Raw genomic sequence first — 26,715 nt, forward strand, 5'->3', positions numbered from 1 at the left:
CAAACATCTCGTGGTTAATTCTGTGGCCAAGAGGCTGCAGGTGGGGGCACAGGGGGGGTCCATGCTGATGAGCAGAGGGTCAGATTGCTCTAGCCCAGCCCAGGAGTGGAAGAACCACCAGGGTGGGATGTCTAAGAATGTGTGCAACTGAAATAAAACCAGGGACAGCTGCAGGGAGTGAGAAACAATCAGGAGGAAGAGTTACAAACCTGTGACCCACCCTGCTACCTGCAAAACCAGTGCTGTGGGAGGAGAGAGGGCTCCTGGAGGTCTGGTTTAGCACAGAGGGGCAGAGAGTCATAGAAGGCATCAGGTTGGAAGGGGCCTTGGAAGGTCATCCAGTCCAAGCCCCTGTGACAAAGAGCTGGTGGGAATGTGGGGTGGGGATGGCCAGCTTGCCTACTGGTAGCCCAACAATGCTCCCCTTGAAGGCTGTGGGTCCTGGTGAGGGTCTGAGCTCCCAGAACACAGCTGGGTGTTGTTCCCACCAGATCCTTCCTAGCTGTGGGAAACTGAGAAGAAATCAGCTCTGTGTATGCTATTCCCCAGAGCTCCTTCCTTAGTGGGGAAAAGCTTTTGAAGAGGAATGGTGGGAGGATGAAAAGCTCTTCCTGGCACACAGACCCACAGAATGGGTTGGGTTGGAAGGGACTTTAAAAGCCCATCCAGCCCAAGGCCCTGCAGGCAGCAGGGACATCCCCACAGAGCAGGCTGCTCAGGGCCACAAACAACCTGACTGGAATGATGCCAGGGATGGGGCTTCTACCACCCCTCTGGGCAGCCTGGGACAGTGTTTGGCCATCCCTGACTGATGAAGACAACTGCCAGAGGATAACCTGATCTCCTGGACAGACAGGGACAGCAAGCACTAGAAACAGACAGCGCTGCTGGCCCAAAGCTACCATCCCCGCCCGAGCCTGTCCTTTCCTCACACTCAGCCTGCACAGGGCTGCAGGTCTGAGCTGCTCCCGTGTGCTGCAACGCTGTCCCCTGAGTGGACACCCCGTGTGCTGCTGAGGAGCAGCTGAAGGAGCTGATAAAGCTCCCTAGCAAGGGAGCTGGGCGCAGGAGGTGCCGAGAGGGCTGGAGAGGCTGCGGCGGTTGGTGCCGAGCGCCCTGCAGCCCGGTGATAGTGAGGGGACAGCTATCCCTGCTGCCAGCTGTCCTGGCACCTCGGAGAGAGCAGCAGGCAGGGAGGAAAGGGAAAGGCAGTGTGGGCAGCGGGCGGGGGGAGACCACCACCTCTCAGCCACCCTTATCGGCCTCCCCAGAGGCACAGCCGCTCCTTTCACAGCGCTGTGCAAAGGAGGCTTCAAAGCGATAGCAACGGAACCAGGCAAGGCCTGGGAGAAGAATGAGCAACAAAAACTTGGGTGGCTTTTCTTTTTCCCCTGCTGTTTCCCCTGAGCCCATCCTGAAGGCTGAACGTGGATAACAAAACATCCACGTGGAGCAAGGCACCCCTGAGGGTCCTCCCCCCTCCTCTTTCAGAAAGGACACCCCCACAGCCCCTCTGCCAGAGGGCAGGGTGTGTCACAGCTATGCCTCACGCTGGCAGCCAAAAGGGGAAGTGTACAAAGTGTACCAAGCTCTGAGAAAAGCAAGTACTGGCTCTGGGAGTTGCTGACCACCCTCCCCTCGCCGCGGTGGGGGCTCCTCGGAGGGCACACACAGAGATCACACACTGGGGGTTCAGAGCAGGGAAGGGGGGCTTGGAGCTCTGGATGTGAAAATCTTACAGGCAGAGGAAGAGAGAGGGAGAGAAGAGAGGAGAGTGAGTGGCCAGGCACTGGAGTAGGTGGCCCAGGGAGGTGGTGGAGTCACTGCCCCTGGAGCTGATACAAAACCACGTGGACACGGCACCCGGGACATGGCTAAGTGGCCATGGTGCTGTTAGGGGGAGAGTTGGACTGGATGATCCTAGAGGGCTTTCCCAAACAAAACAGCCCTGGGATTTCATGGACACAAGTGTGAAAGGAGCTGGAGGGAGCTAGCAAAGAGAATGGAAAGTTAAGGGATGAGATGATGTATGGCTGATTAAGGTCAAAAATGCAGCTGGGACACAAAGAGGCCACGTGGTTTATTGTCACAGCAACAGCTGAGTGCATCTGGTTTAACCATCAGCCATGCTTAGAGGAACAATACACAGAAGGACTTTAAAACTCCACTCATAAGCCCTGAGTGCTCATTTTGTTTGCTCCTAACAGAGATGTGAACAACAATGAGCAAGAGCAGAAGTCCCAGTGACGTCCAAGCCGTGGTGCAGCCTGCCCTCCCACAGGACAAAGGCAAGGAGATACTCTGACCCTGAAAGAAAACACACGTTTTTAATGGCCAAATGTATTCACTTCCCACCCAAAACCAGCCCCTCGACAGAACCTGTTGCCATGATGTTTACAATCTGCTATGCACAAAGGTTTCAGACTGCATCTGCCAGTGCAGTACAAATAACAAGCACATCCCCACACACACCAGGCCAAGAGAGGAGGCTCTTTGCTTTTAAACTGTTTAACTACTAACAGACACTGAAAGGAAAGTGTCCTGGTGCTGGTTTATTGCCAGCAGGTGGAGGGAGGGCATTCTGCCCCTCTGCTCTGCTCTGCTCTACTGGGACCCCACCTGCAGTGCTGGGGCAAGCTCTGGAGAGACATGGACCTGCTGGAGCAGGGCCAGAGGAGGCCACAACAGGGCTGGGAGGACTGGGAGCCCTCTGCTATGGGAACAAGCTGAGAGAGTTTGGCTTACTCAGCCTGGAGAAGAGAAGGCTCCAGTGCCTTTCAGTGCTTAAAGGGGGCTACAGGAAAGCTGGGGGGAAACCTGATGAAAGTAGCAGTCAAGAGATCAAAGGTGGTTTAGAGTGAGTAGGGAGTGCAAGCCAGTGTGGCTTCAGCCTAGGATGAAGTTGCACTAATCAGACATGCAGATTCTTTCGAGTTCACAGACTCATGGAGTTGGAAGGGACCTTTGGAGATGATGCATCAAGCCCAACCTCTCTGAAGCAGGAGCTGATGGAAATAAAAAAGGAAGAGTGGGGTTTGAAAGTGCTTGTTAATTTTCCTTGATGCTATGGAGGCTTTTTATTTGGAAGGAGCCATTAGGGAACACAGCAAAAGTGATACAACATCCAGATAAGCACACTGGTAGCAGAAACCCTGAGACCTCCTGCAGGGCTGCAGGGACTGGCAGAAAATTAAGGAACTGGTTCAAACCACGGCTGGGATGAAACAAAAGGCTATGGATTCAGCAGGGCTTTCATCATCCACTTCAAATGGACATTAGGATGGCAAATGAGTTGAGGCATGTGACAGTGGAAGATCTGAAATTCACATTATGCAAATGACATTGTGTAATTGTCAGATGAATGAGCTGAAGTTGATTCTCTTTGTAATTGACAAAGCTGCTGCAGTCATCTGGGGGTTTCAAGTCCATCTATCGATAAGAGGAAGTGTTTCTGTCTCAGGAAGAAAAGGGTTTCTTCAGTGCATGCTAAGGGAGTTTAATTGGTGCTGGGGAGCAGAAGGAAAAGGATGTGCCCAGCCAAAAGCTGGAAGCATGAAAGCAGACATGAACTGCAAGAGAGCACTAACAGTCCATAGGCCGGGAGTGGCTGCACTGAGTAAGAGAGCTCTGACCTCTGCTGATGCAGGAGTTCCTGCAAAGGCAGCAGGAATTACTCAGCACAGGACTGACAGAGAAATTGGGAGCAGGCAAGGATGTCACATCAAGGTCTGGGACCAGCTGCAGTGGGAAAACGTGCTGATGAGGAGGGATCCTGGAGGAGAGACCTGGAGAAGAGAACAGCCAAGCTATTCAGGTACACACACTGCACATGGCTAAGGGCTAGAGTTGCCCTGGCCCCATGGCTGGACCTTGCTGATGGGAATGAGACTGAAATGGGTTTGGCAAAGGCATAAGCTCTAGACAAGATTGTTACATGACTCCTGAGTCTGGGGGGTGGGGTGGGGAAGAGACAGGAAAGAAAACATATTCAAGCCTCTGCCTTGGCCAAGTTCCAACTCAATTAATTACAATCTGCCTGTTAAAACTCCCCCTGAAGTTCCAGCTCGCTGATGGATTCTCCCATGCGTGTCCCGAGAGGCTGAGCAGCGCTGCAGCCCACCCCCCCGCTACTGCTTGCAGGGAGTGACTGCTGTGTGCCACGCTGCTGCGAGGGCAGCTTTGTGAAGGCCTCGGGACCCCTGAAAATGAGAAGTGCTTGGCAGAAGGAAGATGATGAAACCACAGCAAAGCAGCGGCACCCACTCTGCTGTAAATCCTCTTGCTTGCTGTGCAGGTCTCTTGGCAAACGCGCTCCTGAAGCCTCACTTCTGCCTTCTGGTGGATAAAGGATGGGAAAGCATTGCAGCAGAGCAGCAAGAGCTGTCTACCAGAAGGAAAATTAGCTTTGAGTTCCTCAGTATTAGTATGAACAAGTCCTGAGGATCAGACTCAAGCCAGTTTCTTGTCATTTTACTCCTAACAGCGACTGCTGCGCTCACCTCACCCTGCCTGCCACTGGGTGCAGCGCTACAAAACCCAGCTCCTCACTTGCAGCAGGGACTCAACTCCACAGGGAAGGTCAAGGACACCGGAATGGTCGATACTGGGCTGGTTTGGATTACGACAGGTCCTGCCACATCCCCTGCTGGTTACACTGCCAACAACTCTGCCAGGATTACAGGGGACAAACACTCCCGAGGTTATTTTTCCCCTGCCGATCATCTCCGGCGTGTTGCTTGTCAGCAGGGATGAGCACACCTCAAGCCAAGGACTGCCTCCATTCCTTCATCACCCTCTTCATCACTGGCGTGTGCAGCCCAGCAGAGTCAGAGCTGAGCCCCCTCACTGAGCTGTCTCCCTGTTCCTCCCTCAAGCGGCAGCGCCTGTCCCACTCATCTGGACCGTCCCTGCGGGGGAACTTCGAGGGGTGAGCGACAACTGGGTCCTGCAAGCAGCTCTTCCGCGCCCTCTAGTGGATGGAACCGCGAGGACGTGGCCGCCAGCTGTCACCCCTTCAGCCCCGTTCTCCCCGTTCTCATCACTGACTCGCTCTGACTCAGGCGTCTCTGAGCGAGACAGGTTTGCAAATTACGGTTCTCATTCTGGTAATTATAACAAGACGTGATCATCATTTACTCTCAGGCACCAGAGCAGAGCTTTTCACTATGCAAAGTGGAAAGAGGGAGCCTTGACTTCACTCCCGTGCATCAGGTAACATTTTCCTGTGGCCAGCTAGCAACCTCCATGCCAGAGTGCTTGTGAAGGTCAGTGATGAGAATTCATGTGACCCACAAGTCCTCTCCTGCCTGCATGTTTTCCCACACACTTCAGGGTTCCTTACTTTCCTAGCACAGCCACTCCAGCTCCTCGCAGGAGCCCTGGGTGCACGTCACAGGCGACGCTGATATTTCATTTCACAGCAGAAAGCAAAGTTGAGGGAGAGCCAGGTGCCCCAGTTCTGGAAGGCAGGCAGCTCCAAGGACAGATGAAAGCCGAGAACATGCCACAGACAGCGATGACAAAATGCTTGCATTGGTTTTGTGAATAATTAATAGCTCACAAGCCTGTGTCCAAGGGAAGATTTGCATGAAACGTTATTTGCATGCCTTTTCAAACATCAGCTGCAAGCTGTCTTGCAGAACAAACAGCCTGGCTCACAGACACGAGCTCCTTGAATGTATTCAGATTATTTTAGGTCTACTCTCTGTTTGTTTAAAGACTGTGGCTTCTTGTTTGTCTGCCTTGCTCCTCAGTCACTACCTGCAGCATCATAGTACCATCACTTTGAACACCAGACTGCTGTTCAAGGAGTCTGCAGCACCTCAGAGACTTGCCCCAGGAAGAACTCTACGCAAAGCTCCTGGGCCCTGCAAGGTTCTGGATGAGTAGATGTGCAGGGAGGTGGTTGGGGCCCTGTCCCTGGAGGTGTTTAAGCCCAGGCTGGCTGAGGCTCTGGCCAGCCTGATCTAGTGTGGAGTGTCCCTGCCCATGGCAGGGGGGTTGGAACTGGATGATCCTTGTGGTGCCTTCCAACCCTGGCTGGCACTATGATCCCCCAGGTTTATTCCACACCACACATTTTGCAGAGCTAGATTTTGCTGAAGGATTTCCTCCTTGCCAGCGACAGAACACATGGTGTGAGCCATGCTCTGCCACATAGCAGCACAAAGGCTTGGACCAAAGCAGCTCCTGCCACAGCACCAAGCACATCCAGTACTGCTCTAATGGCATCACCCTTTGTACTGCTCTGATGGCATCGACCTGTGCTGACTTCCTGGCATTCAGTGGTCCTGGAATTCAGTGGTCCTCTTTCTTCCAGCTTCCTTCCACTGTTGGACTGGAGCTTCCTCCCTTTCTAGCTCCTGTTCTATTCACTGCTGCCAGCCATAGGTCTTGGCACTTGCCCTCAGCTCTTCAGGTCTAAGAAATGGAGCCTGACCCAACCCAAACTCGGTGGTGGGCCTGTGAGGGGCTGACATAAGCCTCCTTCCATGCTGGCAAGGAAAACTTTCTGTTACCCAGCAAAGTGCACTCCTTGATTATTTTTCCTGACATTTCCCAGCCTTCATCCTGATGACAATTTCTTGGCTATTAAGTAATTAAAGCACGATGCAATTAATTTTACTCTCTAATTAGATAATTGTTCTGTCACTGCAACCCTCAGCATGCAGCATGCTGTTATTGCAATACCTTAGCTACTAATGGCAGTGAATCCAAATTCATTTATGTTAAAAAAACACACCTTAAATCTGTGTGTTGGTCCTCAGAGAAGCTGGGCATGCTGCAGCCTTCTGGCAGAAGGCTCTTCCCAAATGTCTTCTTTCCTCAGCTGCAGCAGGGGCTTGCCCTGTGTGGCAAGGACTCTGACAGCTGCCTGGTCAATAGCTCTATTGCTCTTCAAAGACATTTATCACATCTCTGGGGTGCTGGGAATTGTCCAGTGGACCTGAACAGTTTGGACATCAAGAGTCCTTGAATTTCATTTCATGTCTGCAGAAGACCTCGTGGCAAAAGTGCCTGGCTAGAGGCACTTCCAGGCTGCCAAGGAGCTGGCTTTCCACAAAGGAAGGAGAGGCAGGAGCCAAGGGAAAGGACAGCATAGGCACAGTGCCCTCGATGGCCAGAGCACAATCCCCAGGTACTCGTGAGGAGCTGGGCTGGTGGCAGTGGTGGCCTCACCTGAGAAGCTATCAGACAAGGTGAGGAGACGAGTCAGGGTCCAGCCAGGGGGTCCAGCCATGATCAGCAGGGAACAGGGCTGAGCAAGGGCCTTCTACAACACAGCTGAGGCTTCCAAAAACGCCCTGCTGAAGCACAGGCAACAATTAGGAACAAATCTGGATGGAGGTCGTTGATCTCTTCAAATGCTCTGACATTATTTGTATGGCTTTGGGTTCCTTTGGTTTGGCTCAGGGGGCTGGTTGGGTTGGCTGGTTTGTGGCTTTCTTGAGCAGAGGCATTTGCAGTTCTTGGGTGGAAGAATTGCAACTGTAGAGGGCAAACATAAAGCCCCAAGCAGTGCTGAGCTACACTGCAGCGTTGAAACTTCTTCTTTGGGCCATCTGACCAACCCAGTGCCCTCCTGGCAGGGCTCTGTAGGTGAAGATGAACGCTTGGGCTGCTTTGTACAGAGCTCATGTGGCAGTGCAGTGGCCCAGCCTGGTTGTTCACTCCTGTAAGCTGCAGAATCCTGCGAGCCATTGCTTCAGGCAAGGGCCCAAGCACCGTGTGGCATCGGCAGGAGCAGAAACACACTTGGCAACGATTTCCCATCAATGGCTGTGTAGGGTAATCTATCATTCAGGGGCAGTTAATCAATTTGTGCTGTGTTGGATGGGAACTGTGCTGGGTTTGACTAAACATGCCATTAGACGTCACTTAATCTCCTCTGAACCCAAATCTCTTTTGAATTCCTTATTGATCTTGCTGCTAACACAACAACGTTTAGCACTGGTGATAAAAACCTTGCAGCTTGGTTGTGTTCAGACAGGAACATGTGCCCAGCCTTCAAGCCTTGCTCAGGGAGAGGTTTATTCTGCCTGGGTTTCCTTCCATCCTGTGAGTCAGCCAGCCTGTGTGCTTAGAGGGAATGCTAATTTCTCTCTCCTGAGCAAATTCTTTGGGGCAAAGGAAACCTAAATAACCACCACCCCCCCAAAGTGATAACTTCCTGGAAGGGCCTGGCAAGCAGGCTGGGAAATCTGCAGAGTAACCTCCTCTCCAGACAGCAAAACTGAGTGAAAGCTCAGATTCTCCCAGGGCCCTGTTCCCCAGGAGGACTCTGGGTTGGTGGTTTTTTTGTCTCTTCAGCAACACAGGCTTCAAGTGTAAACTACTTTAGGATCTTATGACTTGGCAGGAAGGCTTGCTCGAGCTGCTGAGTGCCCAGAGCTACTGCAGAACTGCAATAGTAACGTCAGGCAAAGAAGAAATTAATAAGAATGGCTGAACCAATCCCATATTAATTTACAGCATTGCCCTATGTGGTGGGGAAAAAAAAGCCTCAACCTGCTCCACATGCTCGTGGGGGGAATCTGCATTTGGCCTGGGAAAAATGCACTCCTGATCCCTGTGTAAGGGGCTTGGGTAAGTAAGCACATCAAATCTTGTGAATATAGTGGCACCAACAAACTCTTCTTGGTGAACAGGCAAAGAAACAGAGGTGGAATATCCAAAGCCATTTCTTTGCTACCTCCTTTATTCAACCGCAGTCACTGGGTCGGGTGATTTGTGACACTCCTCTCCTAATCTGCGATGCAAAAGGAGGTGATTTGGAAAGCAAACAGGCTAAGGTGAAATGACAAAGCACTGAGGAAGTGCAGCTCAGTATGTGAAACACAGCAGCCTAAAGCCCCATCTTTAACCGAGGGAGCAGAGGGGGCAATCTGACCCTTCATCCAACATTGGCTACTACAGCATGTGGTCAAAACCCCCCCAACATTTTCTTGCTGGATTAGCAGCATCAATGAACTGCTGGGAAGCAAGAACCAGAAAGGAAACAAGGGCTAAGACTGTGTGATCATGGGCAGGGCTGTGGTGAGGAAGGGTGGTGAGACATCTCTCTCTTGGTGCTGAAGAACTGTCAGGCTGGCCCAGCTGATCAATGGACAACCAGCTGAAAGGCTCCCATGGACCCACGATGAAACAGACCAAGGGCAAATTCAGCTTCAGGAACCAGTGGTGCAAACATAACCTTAAACTGGTCTGCCAACCCAAACTGTCATCTCCAGGTTGCAGTTACTGGGAATTGCCATTTCTGGAGCTTTACATTCCCCAAGCCTCTCTTCCATTCCTTGCAGAGAGACAGCTGAGTGAGTACTAAACCCTGCTGGTGCTGCTTGGCTCCCCAGCCTGCTGAGTGCCGTGGCAGGGCGTTCTGAAGGTGTACCTAGGGTGTAGTACTCATTCAGGACTTCCCTGTACTTCACAGGAAACCTGAGGCCGTTTCAAGGCACTCTTTAGCCAATACTGAGGCACTTGTTTGCAGCCAGCACAGAAGCAAAGCTCAGGCACAGCACGGCGGTGGGGCACGTAAATGTGTCATAAACCTGCAGTCGAGGACGCTGTGTGGCACTCGGGGAGCGTTGTTTGGAGATCCACAAACCTCTGCCACCAATCCCAGCGTGAAGAAGCACAGACGAGGCAACTGCTCACAGGGACCGAAGCACAGTTATTAAGGGCCAATCACACCTGCGGCACGCCGCCGCCCCACAACACTCCCCCAGCTTTAGGGACGTGCCTCACAGGCAGGGAAAGGCACAACATGTCATTTGTGAAGAGCCCAGAGGGCCTCGCTCCTGCGAAGGAGGGCGCGGGGCGGCGGGCTGCAGGGAGGGGCGATGCTCCCTCGCCTCAGCGAGCCAGCGGCCGGCGGCGCTCCGCAGGGGTGGCCACCACCAGCCCGACACGGGCGGCCCTTCCACACGCAGCCCAGCATCCCGCGCGGGCGCTGGGAAGGAGCGGCCCGGCCCGGCCTGGCCCCGCGCTCCCCGCAGCGGGGCCCCGCTCGGCACGGAGGGGCGGGGCTCCCGGCCCTCCCGCCCCGCCTGCCTATTGTGTCTGGCGCTGAGGCGCTCGCTGCGCGCCTGAAAGACCCGCCAGGGGCGAGCCTCGCGACGGCGCGGGGGCCGGGAAGCGCCTCCCCCGCCTGGGCAGGGCCGGCACCGCAGCGCGCTGGCGAGCGGGCTCAGGCGTTCTCCGCGGGCACTCGGCAGCGGCGAGGACCCCGCGCCGCTCGTGCCCGGGCCGCCTCTTTGCCTTACGCGCTGGCGTGCGCGCCCTCGCTCTCTCCCTCAGTAGCGCGGTGCAGAGGTAGCAGGAGCAGCGCGGGCGGCGGGGCCGAGTCGGCTTGAGGCGGCCATTCCTAAAGCGAGGAACGCGGCGCACTGAGTTCCCTCCCCCTCCCCTGGGCCAACTCACGCACACGGTGAGGAGGGTTGGCGAGACCCTCTGGCCACCGGCGGGGCGGGAGGGCAGGGTCGAGCCGAGCCCCGGGGGGAAGTGACCGTTGGTGCGGTGCGCGCCGCTGGCGGCGGGAGGCTGCCTTGTCACGTGACCTGGCGCGTCCCCGCTTGAGTCAAGCCCGCTGGGGGGGGGCGGCTGGGGGGGCGCGCGCCGGCAGGTGCGGCTGGCGCGCACGCGCGCACCCTGGGCGTGGGGAAGCGGCCGTGTGCGCGCGCGCCCTCCCGCGTGTCCCCTCCGGCGGCCCGTTCCCCGTAACGCGCTCCCGCTCTCCTCTCTGCCCTCTCGCGCACAGAGATGCCCTCGGCTACCAACAGCACAATGGCGAGCAGCGGCAGCGGCAAAGCGGGGCCGGGCGGCGAGGCCGCCCCGCCGGCGGCGGCCGCAGCCCCCCCGCCGGCGGCGAGCGGCGGCAGCATCACCTCGGTGCAAACCGAAGCTATGAAGCAGATCCTGGGAGTGATCGACAAAAAGCTGCGCAACCTGGAGAAGAAAAAGGTGCTGTCCCGCGCCCCTCGGCTGCTCCCGCGGGCTGGCTGGCCGGCCCCCCTCGCCCCCAAGGGTGGGCCCTGGGCCCCTGGACACACACCCTGCTCACCCCGGGAGGGCCCCGTTTGCTGGCGAGCCTTGCCCCCAGCGTCGGCCCGTCTCAAGGGACGTTGCACAGCCTTATCCCCATTTTCTTTCCTCTTCCTTGTACCGGCGAGACGGCGCCCGGTCCCCTCGGCCGTGCCCTCCTGCGCTCCCGGGCGCGGGAGCCTGCGGCCTGCTCGGGCTGTTCCCGGTGTCGCCCCCAGAGGCCGCGCGCTGGAAGGTTCCAGAAGGGCGAGCGCCTTTTCCTTGGCCTTTCGCCTTTCGGGGGTCCCGGCGCCCCTTCCGTCGGCCGCCCTTTGCAGCGGCCCTGGGAGCCGGCCGGGCGCCCCCCCCGTGCCCTGTCCCTGTGCGGCAGCGGCGGGCGGGGTCGTGGCTGTCGCCCCCTCCGTCCCCGCGGGCCGCAGCCCCCTCCCCTCCGCGAGACCCCTGGGCGGCGCGGCTCCCTTCCCTTCCCCCTCCCTTCCTCCTTTTGTTTCCCTCGGCGGGGCCTAGTGCAGCCCCGCGCCGGGCCCAGCGCAGGGAGCGGCCCCTCGGCTCCCCGCTCTTCCCCGCCGGCTCCCCGCCGCCGCCTCGGCAGCCTTCCCCGCCCCGGCGCGGCGAGCGGCGGGCAGGGCTGCGGCGGGCAGGGGCTGCGGCGGGCCGGGCTCCCCTCGCAGCCCGTGCACATGGAGGCAGCGCTAACATGGCGGCGGCGGAGGCAGCCTCAGCCTCTCCGGCGGAACTGCATTGTGCCAGCAGCCTGCACAAAGCCGGGGGCCGCCGGCCACCCCACCCAGGCCTTTTCGCATCTCTCTCTTTTCATCGCCTGAAGTTCAGCCCTTCAGGAGTCTCAGGTCAGCGAGAAGCGGCCTTGAAGAGCTTATTTTTAGAAATAGCAGCTACTAAACCCACGGTCCTTGGCTGGTTCGAGTTGTGACAAAAGAAGACAAGGGTGTCGTGGTTACTCACGGTTTATGTGGCACCCGCTCCGTGCTCCGTCTTGCTAGATTAAATTTGTCTCCGAGGGCTTTCCAGCCTACAGAGCATGAGGTGCCCAGCAGAAAAACACCAGTGTGCGTGTAGCCTAAAGATTTCCTTCAAAGCACTGTACTCTGGTAAGCTAAAATTAGGGAATAGTAAAAAAGAGCTTTGCCTGCCCTCAAAATAATTTCTCGTTGAAGCCCGAAATCTGTTTCTGCACTTAGAAACAAACAGGGACAGTTACTATTCCAGCTAGCACTTGAGACTGCAATGGTGTTGGCTAGTACTTTGTGTATGTAGAAGGTGCAGATATTAGCAGCAAGCTAAGTCTGTACAGGTGAATTGCAAAGGGATCAAGCTGTGCTTCCCCTGGAAATCTGGGTACAGTGTAGCTTCTCACTTGAAAAATGGCTGTTGAATTTTCTCAGTCCTTACAAGCTCCTGGCTTGCTGCTTTTTGTCATTCCATTTTTAGGTAAGATTTAGCACTGGAGGATCTCTTCCTGATCCTTGTGTGAGCAGCGTTGTGTGTGGATGGGACAAGATGTCTGTCTTGGCAGTAATACATGTCAGTGTGCACACACAAGAGTGCTGGCCCTCCACTGGAGAAAGAATCCTCCTCTGTATGTCTCCAGTTGTTTCAGTACAGTAGTGTAGTTTGAAAACGGGCAAAAGACATGAAAAATGGTTTTCTATGGTATTCAAACCCTGTATTTTAATAACTAAGATAGCAGCTGAGCATTCTTCTGGTCTGCTCTGCACTTTGGAGTAATAAAGAGGCTAAGCACACTCCTATTGGTGGGCAGCTCAGTTTTCCTTTCTATTTATCTTTTAAGGTAAATAATTTACACCTGATTTACACTTGGCTTAGTCCATGAATGGACTTTAGGCCAACTTTCATCATATCCTAAGTTGGGAGGCCGTTAGGCAGAAGAGTGAAAATTGGTGACACTGTTCTCATGTGGGCTCCAGGGTTTTTGTTGTTTGGGCTGGGGAGGGGGGTGGGTATCTGTGGCTGCTGGAGTGACTTTCTAGCTGGTGTCATAGGAGGCAAATGGAGGGGATGGGGGCCTGCCTTCTGCAGATGGCTTCTCTGGAGATATCTTCCAGTAAAATTACTTCAGTCCTGCTAAAGGAAAGCTGGGGGTGTGCTCTCACCAGCAATTTGAGGCTCCAAGATTCCTCTTAAGTCTTGAAGGTCTGAGGAAGTTCTGAAACCTGCTGAAGTAAGACTCATGTAAACACTATAGAAGTCATGAGGTAGATTGCTCTTGGTGTATTAAGACAGAATTGCTAATTTGTGGTCTTGATCCTCTCCCTTGATGGGGAAACCTAGAATTCTGTAGTAAATTCAAGGTTCTTCAATGAAGACTTAGTGTGCTTTAATGAAGAGAGCCCTGTGTGCTTAGGAGCCTGAAAGCAAAGCTTATTGTCCACATGAGCATCAGTATTTCTAGTTCAGTACTTGGTACATTTACTTCTCTGCAAAATTCCTTCGTTTTCCTTTATTTTGAGTTTTTAATGAGAATAATTTTATATTTTTTTAACCATCCAGAAAGTAAAATGGTCCTGGGTACTGCACAGGCAGTAGTGGGTAAAAACCAGTAAATCTCATGGAAAACTTGTGAGTATCTAATCCTTTCTTTGTCAGCAGCTGGTAATGGGGCTGTGTAGATGATTCTGAGAGTCCTGCATTTGAGAATAGCTACACAAATACACTTGACTTAGACACATGCTGTTGAAGGATGGAGAGTACCACCTTAGGGTTTAAATGGGATGTGCACATCACAGTTGAGCAAAGGGCCTTCTGGGAAGAGATGAGGAAACCATGAGGTAAATCATTCACTGTCTTCTTCCCTGTTAAACTGAGCATCAAATGGCCTGACCTTCAAAATACATGACACCATTTGAAATCATATTGACAGTTCAGTTGTGTGCTCTTTAGTGCTTCTGCATAAGCTAGCAGTACTAGACAACTAGTCAATGCTTTCATTTTCTCTTCCTAAAAGTGATCTCATTTTCTGAAAGAGTAACTAGTGTTCAGAGGGACTAGGGTAAATTGAATTACTGTTCATAAGTGTATGTGAAAGCATGGCCTTAAAATGTCTGTGTTCTCTTTATCTCTTTGTGCTTGGAAGTGATAGGAGTGCTATCATGTTTTCTTCCTCTCTTCTTAGATAACTAGATATTTGTGTGTGCCTGGGAGGGGGTAATTGAAGGGTGTTTCCTCTACCAGACCTTCAGACATGCAAGTGGAGTCTGTCTTGGCAAGTTTAGGTAATTTAAAAGTCGAGTGAACTCCTCTGTCTAGGCTCTTGTGAGGTGTTTGATGTTAAAATCCTACTGGCTCTCCAGGCTCCCTAGGAGAAAATAGCTTGGTAGACCATTTTCTTCTCCCTGCCCTTTCTACCTTTGTTGTTTATTTGGGGAAATACCTTTGCAAGTTAAGCCAGTTGAATGTAGATGAAACTTACTTCTTGATACAGAGACACATTAAAAAACCCCAACAAAGTTATTGTTCCTTTCAACTTGTGTAATATTGTATGAACTGTATAAAACCAGTTTATAAACCAAATATTCCCCCAGAAAGACAAAGCTCCTCCTTTGCTAGCACTTGGTGTGAGGTAGGGGCAGGTGATCACAAAGACCAGGCTTGGGCAGCTGTAAATGTGAATTAAGTGAGCTGGAACTGCTTGACATGACTTGAGCTTGGTGTGTGGGGCTGAAGAGATGGCACATTGTAGCTGTAGCTGCAGTAACTTGAGATGCTGTTGCTTTATCAGCCTGTCTCTGAATTTCCAAGGAAGTGTAATCCTGACTGGGCTGAAGAAGTAATATTTGAAAAAAGGCCCTGTCACTCCCTGAGAGTCTGCACTGCCAGAGGAGATGGATTTCTCAAGTTCCTCTGACTTGGTTCCATCAAATGGTTGGCTTCCTATAGGAAACAGTTACAGTGAAAGCTGAGCTGAGTTTTCTGTTCTTGAAGATGCAGGTAAGGGTAGCAGTGAAGCACCATGCTTGTTCATAGCACCACTCCCAAGTGCTTTTGCACTGTTGAGGCCATTTGGGTGTTCAAGGCTTGCTGGTGTCTCCAGAAGCTCTGCTTGTGAAGCATGGTTTCAAATTTAACTTTAGAGCCTCAATGTGATATTGAAACCAAGAAATTAGTTTAAAACTGCATTGAATCTGTCACTGAAAGCTCTGTTGAGAGCAGTTCTGGATAACAAAGCTTCATCCCTTGAAATCAGCAGAGTTACCAGTGAAATGGTGGTGTTTGGTACTCTGGTTTCAGTTTGCTCTGCTTTGTGTGTAGCTGGTTTATGTGTAACTGGTTTATGTAGCATGAGGACTGTTTCTCACAGCAGGTTCTGTTAATGCATGAAGAGTCCTACAAACTGGAAGGATCTTCTACAGCTTTTCAGACACTGCTTTGATGTTTTGTTGCTTTTCTGTCACAAGAAAATGCAGTACAGTGTATTGAGAGACCAGTCTGTGCTCTGCAGCACTATTCTTGCTTCAGGATTCATCTGCTGTTGTAAAAGCTACACATTTTGTACATACCCTCTGTGTGGAACACAGTCTGGGTCTCTTGCACTGTAGTGAACTCATACATTCATAGTGGTGCCCTAGGAAATGCTGTGTGGCAGTATGGTAAAGCATGCACAGGCACAGGGGTGCACTCATCTGTGGCTTCATTTGGTTCTGCTTGCTGAAGCAATGGGGGTTTTTAATCTGTAGTCAACTCCTGAGAGTTTTAAAGGTTTAGATTTTGCAAACTGGACGTCTCCATCAGCTCTGCAGTCACTTGGGCAGGAGTGGGTCCTGCTCCTAGCCTTTCGTGGATTGCTGTTGCTGTATGTGTTAGGTTGGTGGGGCTGCTGGCCCAGCTGTCAGCCTGGCTGTCCTTGTTGCCCTCTGGGAAGGGTCGGGAATGTGTGGTGTGCAGAATACCCCTTTTGTGATCAGCTGATGGTGAGACAGCAGGCTCAGAACTGGAATGTTTTGGTTACTTCAAAGCTAACTCAGTGTGGAGAGTATTTTTTATATATATATACACACTGTTAAACTTTTTTTGGGGGAAAAAAACCCCAAGAATATTTGCAAGCATTATTCAGAAACAAATTCAGTTTGAACAGAAGAGATGCAAGGGTTTAGTGTTCTGGAGTAGTGATGTTCCTCGTTATAACTCAGGACCAAAAGAGCTTCTTGGGACAGCTTTGAGGTAGTTTGAAGTGTACCCAGCAGTGCATGTGGCATCTGGGGCAGTTTTTGAGAGGTTCTGAGGTTCCCTGTGTCACTAAACTGCTACAGTTTCAAGTGTTCACCATTTTGATGATTTTTCTGCCAGTTTCCCCGAGGAAATGAGAAGATTGATTTGTTCTCATGTTGTTTAGTCACTTCTAGGCAGTGTTGCTGAGGAGTTAACCTGATGAGTGAGTGGCGGTGGAGCAGATATGTTACAATGTGCAAAAGTAAAGCAGGTTAATAAACTTCTCCTTTGTTTCAGTGTGAAATGTACTAGGCAGCTAGTACAAATTTGGGATTCTCTTAGTTGCTTAATGCTGTTAATAAAGTGGATGAAGTTTTGGAGACCTGTCAGAAGACACTTGATAGCCCTCTCCATTGTTTCGTTGCTTGCAGTGAAGTGTGCATTGCCACTTAAGCTATTCAAGAGGTTGCCTTCTCCCTTCCACCTTGCAGCTTGTCTCCAGCACTCGTGCTGCTGTACCTGGGATAAACCATTGCATTGAAATGATCTGGTTAAATATAGTGCCTCCCTCCTGCTCCTGGCCCCCTTTTTTCAAGGGTTATTTTTAATCAGATCATTCCAGCGATCCAGTTTATAGCATGGCACTGTAAATGACTGTAACAGCACAGCTGAGTGGTCAGGCATGCTTAAACACAGGATTGTTTGGGAAGCTAATGTCATGCAACTGCCTTTTTTTTTTCCCCCCTACTTTAGGCTCATATTTGTGAGGCAGTTCAGAAGAGGTAATGAGAACTTGAGCACAATGAAGTAACTTGATTTTGGATTCCTATTAGTGTAAAACCCAGGGCATGCATAAGCAGTGAGCAACCCCTCTGCCTCCCCCTGCCCCAGTGCCTGCTGTGTAGTCCTTTTCACCTCGGGAACTCCAGAATACTTAAGTGTCTTGGTGTCACAAGCTGAAGTGTGGTGGCTTACCTGCAGACCTGGGGTCTGCTGACTCAGGAGCTATGGAACAGACCATTCCTGTGCTCACTTGCCCACTTGATGATTTTTTTTTTCTGCTGGTTTAGCTTTTATGCTTTGAGATCTCTTATCAGTGATGAGTGAGGATGAAGTTGTCTAAGGGCAGGTAGAATTAGGCTCTTTACTTGCAGACACTGCAGTAGTTGCTAAGCAGGAGTGTTACTGCAGTTACTTTACAGCACTAGTGCTGCCCTGGTTGCTGTTAGTTGACAGAGCAGATTGAAAATAAAGCATTTTCTTTACTACTTCTGTGTCACACAGCGTTTGCATCTCTCAGTGTCTTAGGGGTGATAGAAAAATGCTTACTTGGCACTTCAGTCTCTCTGGTAACATGTAACTACACATGTGCTTGCTCTCTGCATTGCAGCTGAAAGGGCTTCCAGTGTGCTTGTGCCTTTCTGCTATGAATGTTTTAAGGAAGAAAACATGAAAAGAAGCAACTTGGTTATGTTCCTAGTGGTTACCTTTTGGGTTTTAGTTGGTGAACTACTGTGTCAAAATGAAGGAAGAATTTACACTAGACTTGAATATTTGAGCATTCAAGAAAACCCTGAGGCACTGTTTTTGTTAGGGTAATCTGAAGATAGCAGCTTTGCTGCATGGAAGCAGTACAGAAACAACTGTAGTTGTTGAGGCTGTTAGGCTTGCTCATGCCACCAAAATGGATTAGATTGAGTGTTTTGCAGCAATTTTTGTCAGTATGTTATCTTCACCAAAGTTGATCTAAGTAGTGTTCCAGAATTTGTTGTTCTGTCCTGTTAGTTTGACTGTTGTTGTTCATGGGTTTGTGTTGGAAACTGGATCACAGAAACAGTTGGGGGTCTTTTGTAGACCCTGTTTAACCTGGCTCTGTTAGCAGCCTGTTTGCTGTGCAGCCTCACAAACAATTGCAGCAGTGTGACCAAGGGAATTGTAATCTGCAGCATGGGAGTGACTTGTGCAAGTAGGGACTTCTAAACATGTCTTTGTCTGCAAAGCCAGTTGCTTGTAGGATTTAAGCTGCCTTGCATGTTGGAAGCATTGGTTAACTTGGCTGGCTTTGCACTGAGGCATTGCAGTGTTGGAGCTCTTCACCCTTCCTCTGGACTTCACAGCTCAGCTACCATCTCCTAAATCATCAAAACTGCTTCTGTGATTGTCCAGCCATGCCATCATCTATTCTAAAATTAGGATGTGGAAGAGTAAAATGACCTAGTTCCCTGTTGCAGATTTCCAATATACCAAAGCTCTTCAGGGCTGGGCTGTTGGCATGTTACAAACTGGGGCTGCTGCATTTGACAGCTATTAACCCTGCTGGGGTCTGCCCCCTCTTGAAATTCCCAGTAATGTATTTTTTGGAGCACAGGAAGTTCTTAACTTTTTGTCTAGGCCATTACTGGCTCTGATGCAGTGAAAGGTGAAGTAGTTCAGTGTTGGACTGCCAAAGAGTAAACTGTTGGCACTAGGTGACATCAAAAGGGCCAGTCTCCTCAGGGTGGTTATGTGTGTAAGTAAGTGATACTGGGCATCAAATCCTTTGTAAGAGGAGATTTCCTGCTAAACCACAGACAGACTTTGATCTTTCCCAAAGATCTGAGGTCAAGCACAGAAGTTGGATTAGCCAGAAAAATACCAGTGAAGTATTTTAGCTGAAATGTCCTGGAACAAAAATATTAAAGAAGAGAGACCAGCAGCAGCAGCAAAACCTGTCAGTAACAAACACAAACACTGAGCCAGTGGCTGCACCAGGGTTTCAATCTTTTGACATTCAAAAAGAAGCATTTCTGATTACTGTCCCTTACATGGTGTTGTTTATGCAAGATTGGGAAGGTCATTTGAAGGCTTCATTTTAAGGCTTTGCTTTTACTAAGACAAGGGAAATTCCATGAATACACCCACATGATAATACAGCAGTGGGGAAACCTTGGAGCTGAAGAGTTAGGTGTATTACACTTACAGACTTTGCTTCCTTTCTAGGAACCTTTTACTTAGCCTGGAGAATCTTTGTCACTTGGCCATGCATAAGTTTTGCCTCCTTTTGGCTAATGTCACAGATCTGCATGGGTTTGTACTTAAGCAGATTAGAGAACTGACCCTGCTGAAGTTAACCTAATGATTCCCCTTTCAGTTTCTCCCCATGAAAAAGAAATCTGCTCTTGAGCAAAAATATTTTGGAGCTATTCGTGTGAGGTGTGTTGGTGGGCACAAAGGATTAGAGGCTGTTCTGAATTCTTCAAAGCTACCTCAACTGGTGCAACTACAAAGAAGTTCTGAATCTTAATTGCCTTGATAGTGGTTTTTTGCAGTTGTGTTTTTGGTGGTTTAGTGAACCAGTGAGGATAATCTCTGACTCAAAACTGAGCTCAGCTCTCTGTTGTTGGGACTGGAAGGCAATGTGCACTGAGAGTGCTTTCCTCTTTAGGAAGCTTGTGTGTTTCCTCAGAAATTGTGACAAGTCATGAGGATGTATTGGGGCAGCCACTTAAGGTTAAAATATTTGTCCCTTAGGGAAGTATTTGCATTGTTTTGACCAAGAAGCCAGTTTTTCTCAGGTACTATTTCTACCTGATAGTTGTGTGCTTGTGTGGTAGCTTGCAGTCTGTATTTAATATTGCAGTACCTAATTTTGTTAGCACAGGTAGAAGGAAGCAGTAAACCGATTTTGGCTCTTCCTAATAGCATTTTTCTTTCATTTCAGAGCAAGCTTGATGATTACCAGGAAAGAATGAACAAGGGAGAACGTCTGAATCAAGATCAACTGGTAAAAAGGGGGGAAAATACTAACCAGATGAAAATGATTTGTAATCTTGGTGGGGAGAAGGGGGTGAATTTCTCTTGCCTGTGTTGAAAGATAGACCTTCCTGAGCTTTGACTTTGCCTCAGTTTTTTATGACCTGAAACATCTCAATTCTTCTGTTAAAAACTGAAAAGAACAGGTAGAGGAACCAGTCTCACTGTTTCATGCTTGTTGAGGTCAGGTTGGGAAGAAGCTGTGGTGAAAATTGGCATGTGTTACAGCTTTGTGCTGTGAAAGAGCTAAATGACACCTTTGAGGTTCTCTGTACATCATCCTTTTCTTCACAGAAAATGTGCCCAGGGAGAACTTAAACAGCTTAGTCACATGGAGGTAGCTTGTAAATAATGGTGCAGAGATGGAGTTTAGACCAAGGGCTCTGGAAGTTTAGCTATGGCCATGTGTCTGTCACAGCTGGCAATGCAGCAGATCTGTGCTGCACCTCTCCTTGTTGGGGCTGGTTCTTAAAGTAGGTTATTGTAGAGCTTGACTCAACAGCACACTTCCAGTTACAGTAAATATAATGCAAGTAGCAAATTGAATTTGTGTGATGCAAACACGGGTATTGATACTTAGAGATTACCAGATGCTCAGTAATCAGCAGTGTTTTGTTGCTGATTTGTAGCACTGGGAAAAAACCGAAGGGAAAAGAATGTAGCCTGCAACTCTTGCAGCTGTTGACAATTACAAGAATGAGCTGCTTCCCTTGGTCCAAGGGATCTTCACATTTCTCTGGGCTCCACTTTGGTTTTTCTGTGCCAGCTGCAAACTGGGTCTGTGTGCCTTTGGTTTTTGATGGCATTTGTGAAGCTAGACCACAGTAAGTTTTCTTACCTAAGCAGAGAAGGTAACTGAAATTACACATACACATGACTGAGTTTTATGAAGATGACAGCTTGGCTATCACACTTCAAAAGATAGAAGGTCTTTTTGGTTGGAGAAATGCTTTCACTTCTGCTTGTAGACATCAGTTAAGAATGATGAATTGTGTGTGTATGTAATACGATGAAGTTTCCTAGTTAGCTATATTGCAAGTGGAAATCCTTAAGGGGAAAAAAGCAAATACAGTTTGTTCTTTGCTTTTCAAATAAAGCAGAGCCTTGCCTTCTCCTTGGCTCAGTTACTCTTACCAAGAGCATAGCCATTGCTAATTTTGACTCAGCAGGAGTGTGTCTCAGCCATGGGGGATTTTTGTGGTGTTTTGTTTTTCCCCTGATTTGATTCTCTGCAATTTCCTAGTTCTGAAAGCAGGTTAGGGAGTTTGAATTGCTTTGGTGCAAATCACAATATTAGATTTAAGAAAAGAGCAAATTACAAAGATTTGTGGAGAAGGGAGCATGATGCTCTGTAGCATTTTGGCTTTGGCTCTGACTGAATGCATTAATTCTCAAGCCTTTATCTCTTCAGCAGTTTGGAGTTGCCAGTTTGCTCTTCTCCCCCCATCCCCCAGCCTGCCAGCTCGGTGTTGTCAGCGCTGGCTACAGCCAACTGTAAAACTCATCCGTCCTGCATGTGAGCATATGTATGCTTGTCTAAGAATCTAAAGCCTTTGCAGGATGTTGGCCAGTGAAGATCAGAGTTTGAGTAAGCATTGTTGCAGTCCCACTCAAAGATGCCATGTCTCACTTAGGAGCTACCAGCCGGGGAATTTGTTTGCTGGAAGTGTGTGTTCCGTTCTGGTCGTGATGGTTGACTTTCTCTTCTCAACTTGTTTTGAAGGATGCAGTGTCAAAATACCAGGAAGTGACAAATAATCTGGAGTTTGCTAAAGAGCTGCAGAGGAGTTTCATGGCTCTGAGCCAGGATGTAAGTAAAGAGCAAGTGGTGCAGTGTGGGCTATCCAAACGCTTGGGCTTCCAACTCTCTCACTGATACTAGGCACAGTAGTTGCTTTATTTACAGAGGTGAAAGGCTTATGATTCTTGTATCTTTGGCTGCTTTCTTCTATTTCATGTAGTAGTTTGTCAGGTTCTCTGAAGGCTGTTCCCAAAAGATTTTGCTGATGGACTACACATATCTCTGGGAACAAAAAAAGTGCCCATTTTCTGACAAAGCATGGCTGTTCAAAACAGCACAATCACAGACCAGGCCAGTGTGGACACCAGCAGTGTGGACAGCCACTTCACTGCCAGTAGGACCATTTGCTCAGAGCAGTTTCACAGGGCTGCTGCTTCTCTTTGGCCAGTGGCTGTGAGGGGTTTAGTTTCTTTGTTACCATAGGCTATAAACTCAGCAGTTGAGAGCACTGCAGGTTCTTGGGGGTTCTGGCTGTCTGGAGTGCAGGTGCAGTTGGGCCTGGCGAGTTTAAGCACTTGCAAATCTCTTCGGGAAACAGATCCAGAAAACAATAAAGAAGACAGCTCGCAGGGAGCAGCTGATGAGGGAGGAAGCTGAGCAGAAGCGTTTGAAGACCGTGCTGGAGCTGCAGTTCATTTTGGACAAGCTGGGGGATGACGAAGTGCGCAGCGACCTGAAGCAAGGCACGAGCGGCGTGCCGGTGCTGACCGAGGAGGAGCTGACCATGCTGGATGAGTTCTACAAGCTGGTCTACCCCGAGCGAGACATGAGCATGAGGTCAGCTTATGGCAAAGTGGCTTTCTTCCTAGTGAGCAGTCAGTTAAGGATGGATTTGTGCTGAGGTAATTGGGAGACTTGGTGAAAAATTAACTCTTACTGCTGATTCTTTTTCTAAGGCTGAACGAGCAGTATGAGCAAGCATCAGTTCACCTGTGGGACCTACTGGAAGGGAAGGAGAAACCAGTTTGTGGAACAACCTGTAAGTATACCCTCTGTATTAAGAGATAACACACTGAATTTGTGCCTGAAGCAAATTACAGTGGCTGATAACAGAGAACTTTGGCAGGTAATTACCTTCATGAGTTTTTAGAGTAGCTACTCTTTTTCAAAGCTTAGCTGGCCTGTAACAGTAACTCACTGAAGTGTGACCTTTCTGCTGGCTGTACTATGAGCGTACTATGAGGTGTGGTTTTATGTTTCTTTTTTTGTCACTGGTCCATCCTTACTCAGTATTGCAGCTTAGTCCATTCCTGCCATTTCAGCAGTGTTCTGCTGCTGCTTAGCAGCAGTGCTTTGTTTTCTGGGAATGTGTGTGAACAAGGAGCTTTGTCAATAGTGACCTGCTCCATAAACTGGCATGGCCTTATTTAGTGTCATGTTCTGCTCCTGCTCATCTCCTGCCAAAAGCATTCTGGATTTGCCTTGTTCAGATGACTGAACTCTGGAAGTCAGGGCATGGTCATGCAGATGGGCTGCTGTCTTGGGGAGATGTAAATTCTCACAAACATGTAGATTCCTACATTAGACCTCAGGAAAAGAGCTGAGCTAGGCAGTTGTCTGTTTCCTGTACCATGGGAATTTTTTGTGGTCCTTAACTGAAAATAAACAGGAAACTTTTAGGAGCTCCTTACCTGTAGGTAAGGTGGCTAACAACTTCCCCCTTTAAAAAAGAAAACAAGTGTCCTTAGGGTGGAGTAAAACTGGGCTGTTGAAAGGGCTTTTTGTGTTCCATCTGTAGTATTGCAGTTGTTACCTAACCTGCTGCACTGAGGAATGATACACAGGAGATTAAGATGCTGTGGCCTTAATGGTAACAAGATTTTCCTTGTCTGTGGCAAACTTCAGATTATTTCTATTGTTGAAATGAAATTTTGTTTGGTGTTGTTTTAACATTTGTAGTGCAGGTGTGGTGTGGTCAAGATGTGCAGGCCTTTGTGAAAGCCAGGAGATCCTTACAACAGTGTTTTAGGGTGACTGGGTTGTTTGGGTTGGATCAAGTCCATCTCTCAACCCACGCCCGTTAGACTGTGTCCCAAAGGCCATGTCCACACATGTCTTGAACACCTCCAGTGATGTCGACTCCACCACCTCCCTGGGCAGCCTGTTCCAATGCCTGACCTCCCTTGCAGGAAAAAAGTTCTTGGCTCTTATCTAAACCTCCCCTGGTGCAATATGAGGCCATCTCCTCTTGATCTATTGCTTGATACTAGGAAGAGGAGGCCAACATCCACCTCCCTATAACCTTCTTTCAGTCAGGGAGTTGTAGAGAGCCAGGTCATCTCCCTTTGGCCTCCTTTTCTCCAAACTAAACAATCCCAGTTCCTCAGCTGCTCCTCACAAGACTTTTTTTTCTCCAGCCTCTTAGACATCAGCATCATTGCACTTCTCTGTACACCAGAGATAGAGGAAGGAGAAGATACAGGGGCACTTTGAGGCAGAGGCTGGTATTTTCTGGTTCAAGAGCTGCTCAGTCACTCATTCTGTGCAGTTAGTCTCCATACTGTGTCTGGATCTCAGGGTGAACTTTTGGTGATGTCATTGGCAGCCACTTCTGGTTTGCTTTGTCTTAAGGGATGAATGTTAATGTCTGTCTGTGCTTTTCCTGTAGCTGTTGATTCACACAGCAACTCTCACCTGCCAGACAGGCATTCTGAATCATCCATCCCTAGTCTGCTTTGGTTTTTGTTGGCCTAGACAGTTGGTGAAGCTGCATTGCCAAAGCAGCTGATTTGTTTTGGGTTAAGATGTCACAGCATTCATTAGGGGACCTGAGTGCCAGTTAGTGCTTGTTTCACTCACAAGGGCTGTTCTGAGCTACTTCACCTCAGGCAGAGAGCCTTGGTGCAGGTGGTGGCTGTGTAAATTTGCTGGTGCTGAGAGCTGTTGTGTACAGAATCGACTTACAGTGGGGCTTGAATTAGGAAATTGCAATCTAATTAGTTACAGTTGAAGCTTCAATGAGTTTCTGAAACTCTCCAAACTGAAAACCAAGCAGCCATAGGTTTTTGAAACAGCAGAAATAAAAAGTAGGATGATTAAATTGACAAATTTTGCCTCACTTGGAAGTGTTTCACAACTACTCTGAGGAGCACTGCGTGCTCTTAATCTCTGCCCTTGGGGTTTTTTTGAATGGAAACTGATTATTTGTTGATTTAATATGATCTTGTAAGAAGCAATTCTCTGACACTAGTGTCTGTGGACTGGCTTGGAATAGCATCCTCCCAGCAAAAGTGCAATTAAATGTGTGGGACCTTTGGCAAAGAAGGGACAGATGCCTGGGCCTGAGTCACCATTCAGCCTTCTTCCCTCTTGCCAGATAAAGCGCTGAAGGAGATCGTGGAACGCATTCTTCAAACCAGTTACTTTGATAGCACCCATAACCATCAGAATGGACTGTGTGAGGAAGAAGAGGCAGCACCCACACCTGCAGTAGAAGACACTGTAGCAGAAGCTGGTAAGAGTCTCACGATGCCTATGACTAGCATGGTCAGTTATCTTCTGCTGGCCTGTCTCTTGGGTTCACCACAGCGACTAAACTGCAAATGCAAGTGTTGTGATTGCAAAGTCTCTTCATGTCCTGATGGCTTTTTAGCTCTGAGACATGCTGCTTTTTAATCTACCTTGACACATAGAATTGTTTTGGTTGGAAAAGCCCTCTCAGATCAATGAGTCCAACGATCAGCCTCACACTACCATGACCACTAAGCCATGTCCACACATTGCTTTGAACACCTCCAGGGACGGTGGCTCCACCATCTCTCTGGGCAGCCTCCTCCAAAGTCTGACCACTGTTGCAGGAAAGACCCAATCTCAATCTCCCCTGGTGTGACTTGAGGCCATTTCCTCTCATCCTGTTACTTGACACTGGGGAGGAGAGACCAATGCTCACCTCACTCCAGCCTCCTTTCAGGGAACCTCACAGAGCAGTGAGGTCTTCCCTCAGTGTCCTCTTCTCCAAACTAAACCACGCCGCTTCCCTCATCCGCTCCTCACGAGACCTGTTCTCCAGACCCCAGCATGAGGAGGTTTGTTTCTGAGCCCAGCAGATACTTAATTGTACAACTCAGCCATCTTAAGGCTCTAATTTCACATCTAATCAAAACTTCAGCCACTTGAAGATGTGTGACAGAGCTGCTCCTTCCTTAGCATAGATGAGGAGTAAACGTCTGGTCCTTCTGTTCTGATGATGATCCACAGCACTTCTTAAATGCTTTTGATAAATGACTGCTGCAAAAAACAAATCAGACTTCCAAACTGCACTGTGACTGGGGGCCATTTTCATCTGACTCTCTCCTCTGTCTCTAAGGTGTTGGTTTTTTCACAGAAATGCTGCCTTTTTCTTACAGAGCCTGATCCAGCAGAAGAATTTACTGAACCCACCGAAGTTGAATCAACTGAGGTATTGCTCACTGGCAAGATTGTCATGTTGTATAGCTTTAATGCCACTTACTTTTACTTTCATACCCTTTCTTATTTTTATTTTAGTATGTAAACAGACAATTCATGGCAGAGACTCAGTTCAGCAGTAGTGAGAAGGAACAGGTAGATGAGTGGACAGTTGAAACGGTTGAGGTAAGATCTTGTGTACCGCAGGTAAAATTGCAATCCCTGTTTCTGCTGACTCAATTCATGATAGGTTTCAGCACTGCACCCCTTCTTCCCCCACATGTGCAAAAATACATTTCAGCAGGCTTGGACCCCTACTCCTTCAGTTGCATATTTAGCTCAGGAACACCTCAAAGGAAAGCTGCAGAGGCCAGCTAAGTTTGCAGAGAACTTGCTTTGTTCAGTTGGGGCTCGCTTGGGAAAATAGGACTTAAAAGGTTCAAAAGACTGAAAAATCTTTCGTTGTTTTGTTTGCTTGTGGCTTTTTCTTTGTTTGTTTGAAGGCTTTTTGC

At 49.4% G+C, this 26,715-nt stretch overlaps 1 protein-coding gene and 1 long non-coding RNA gene across 6 annotated transcripts in view; one reads left to right on the forward strand and one right to left on the reverse strand.

Annotated features, from left to right (window-relative positions):
• Positions 1–2,061: 2,061 nt before the first annotated feature.
• On the reverse strand, positions 2,062–9,641 carry LOC137446095 (uncharacterized). 2 transcript variants are annotated; one of them, XR_010988572.1, is made up of 2 exons: positions 7,180–9,641; positions 2,062–2,307 (listed from the first exon to the last, which is right to left on the reverse strand). It is a non-coding gene; the product is annotated as an uncharacterized lncRNA (long non-coding RNA). The 2 variants fall into 2 exon arrangements; XR_010988571.1 differs by having other exon boundaries at positions 6,743–9,641.
• A 647-nt stretch (positions 9,642–10,288) lies between these two features.
• Positions 10,289–26,715, forward strand: part of CAPRIN1 (cell cycle associated protein 1) — a 31,648-nt gene continuing 15,221 nt past the window's right edge. For 2 of the 4 annotated variants that reach the window (XM_068148440.1, XM_068148442.1), the window contains exons 1-9: positions 10,289–10,426; positions 10,757–10,959; positions 19,925–19,987; positions 21,740–21,826; positions 22,356–22,594; positions 22,714–22,796; positions 25,134–25,271; positions 26,164–26,216; positions 26,303–26,389. In XM_068148440.1, the coding sequence (XP_068004541.1) occupies positions 10,759–10,959; positions 19,925–19,987; positions 21,740–21,826; positions 22,356–22,594; positions 22,714–22,796; positions 25,134–25,271; positions 26,164–26,216; positions 26,303–26,389 (951 nt within the window). In that variant the 5' untranslated portion in view covers positions 10,289–10,426; positions 10,757–10,758. Of the gene's footprint in view, positions 10,427–10,756; positions 10,960–12,064; positions 12,150–19,924; positions 19,988–21,739; positions 21,827–22,355; positions 22,595–22,713; positions 22,797–25,133; positions 25,272–26,163; positions 26,217–26,302; positions 26,390–26,715 lie in introns of those variants that run through there. The other 2 variants (XM_068148441.1, XM_068148443.1) reach the window with 2 other exon arrangements.

Source organism: Melanerpes formicivorus, unplaced genomic scaffold, assembly GCF_026170545.1.
Source record: "Melanerpes formicivorus ecotype bairdi unplaced genomic scaffold, bMelFor1.0.p_v2 SCAF_16, whole genome shotgun sequence".
NCBI classification, from domain to species: Eukaryota; Metazoa; Chordata; class Aves; order Piciformes; family Picidae; genus Melanerpes; species Melanerpes formicivorus.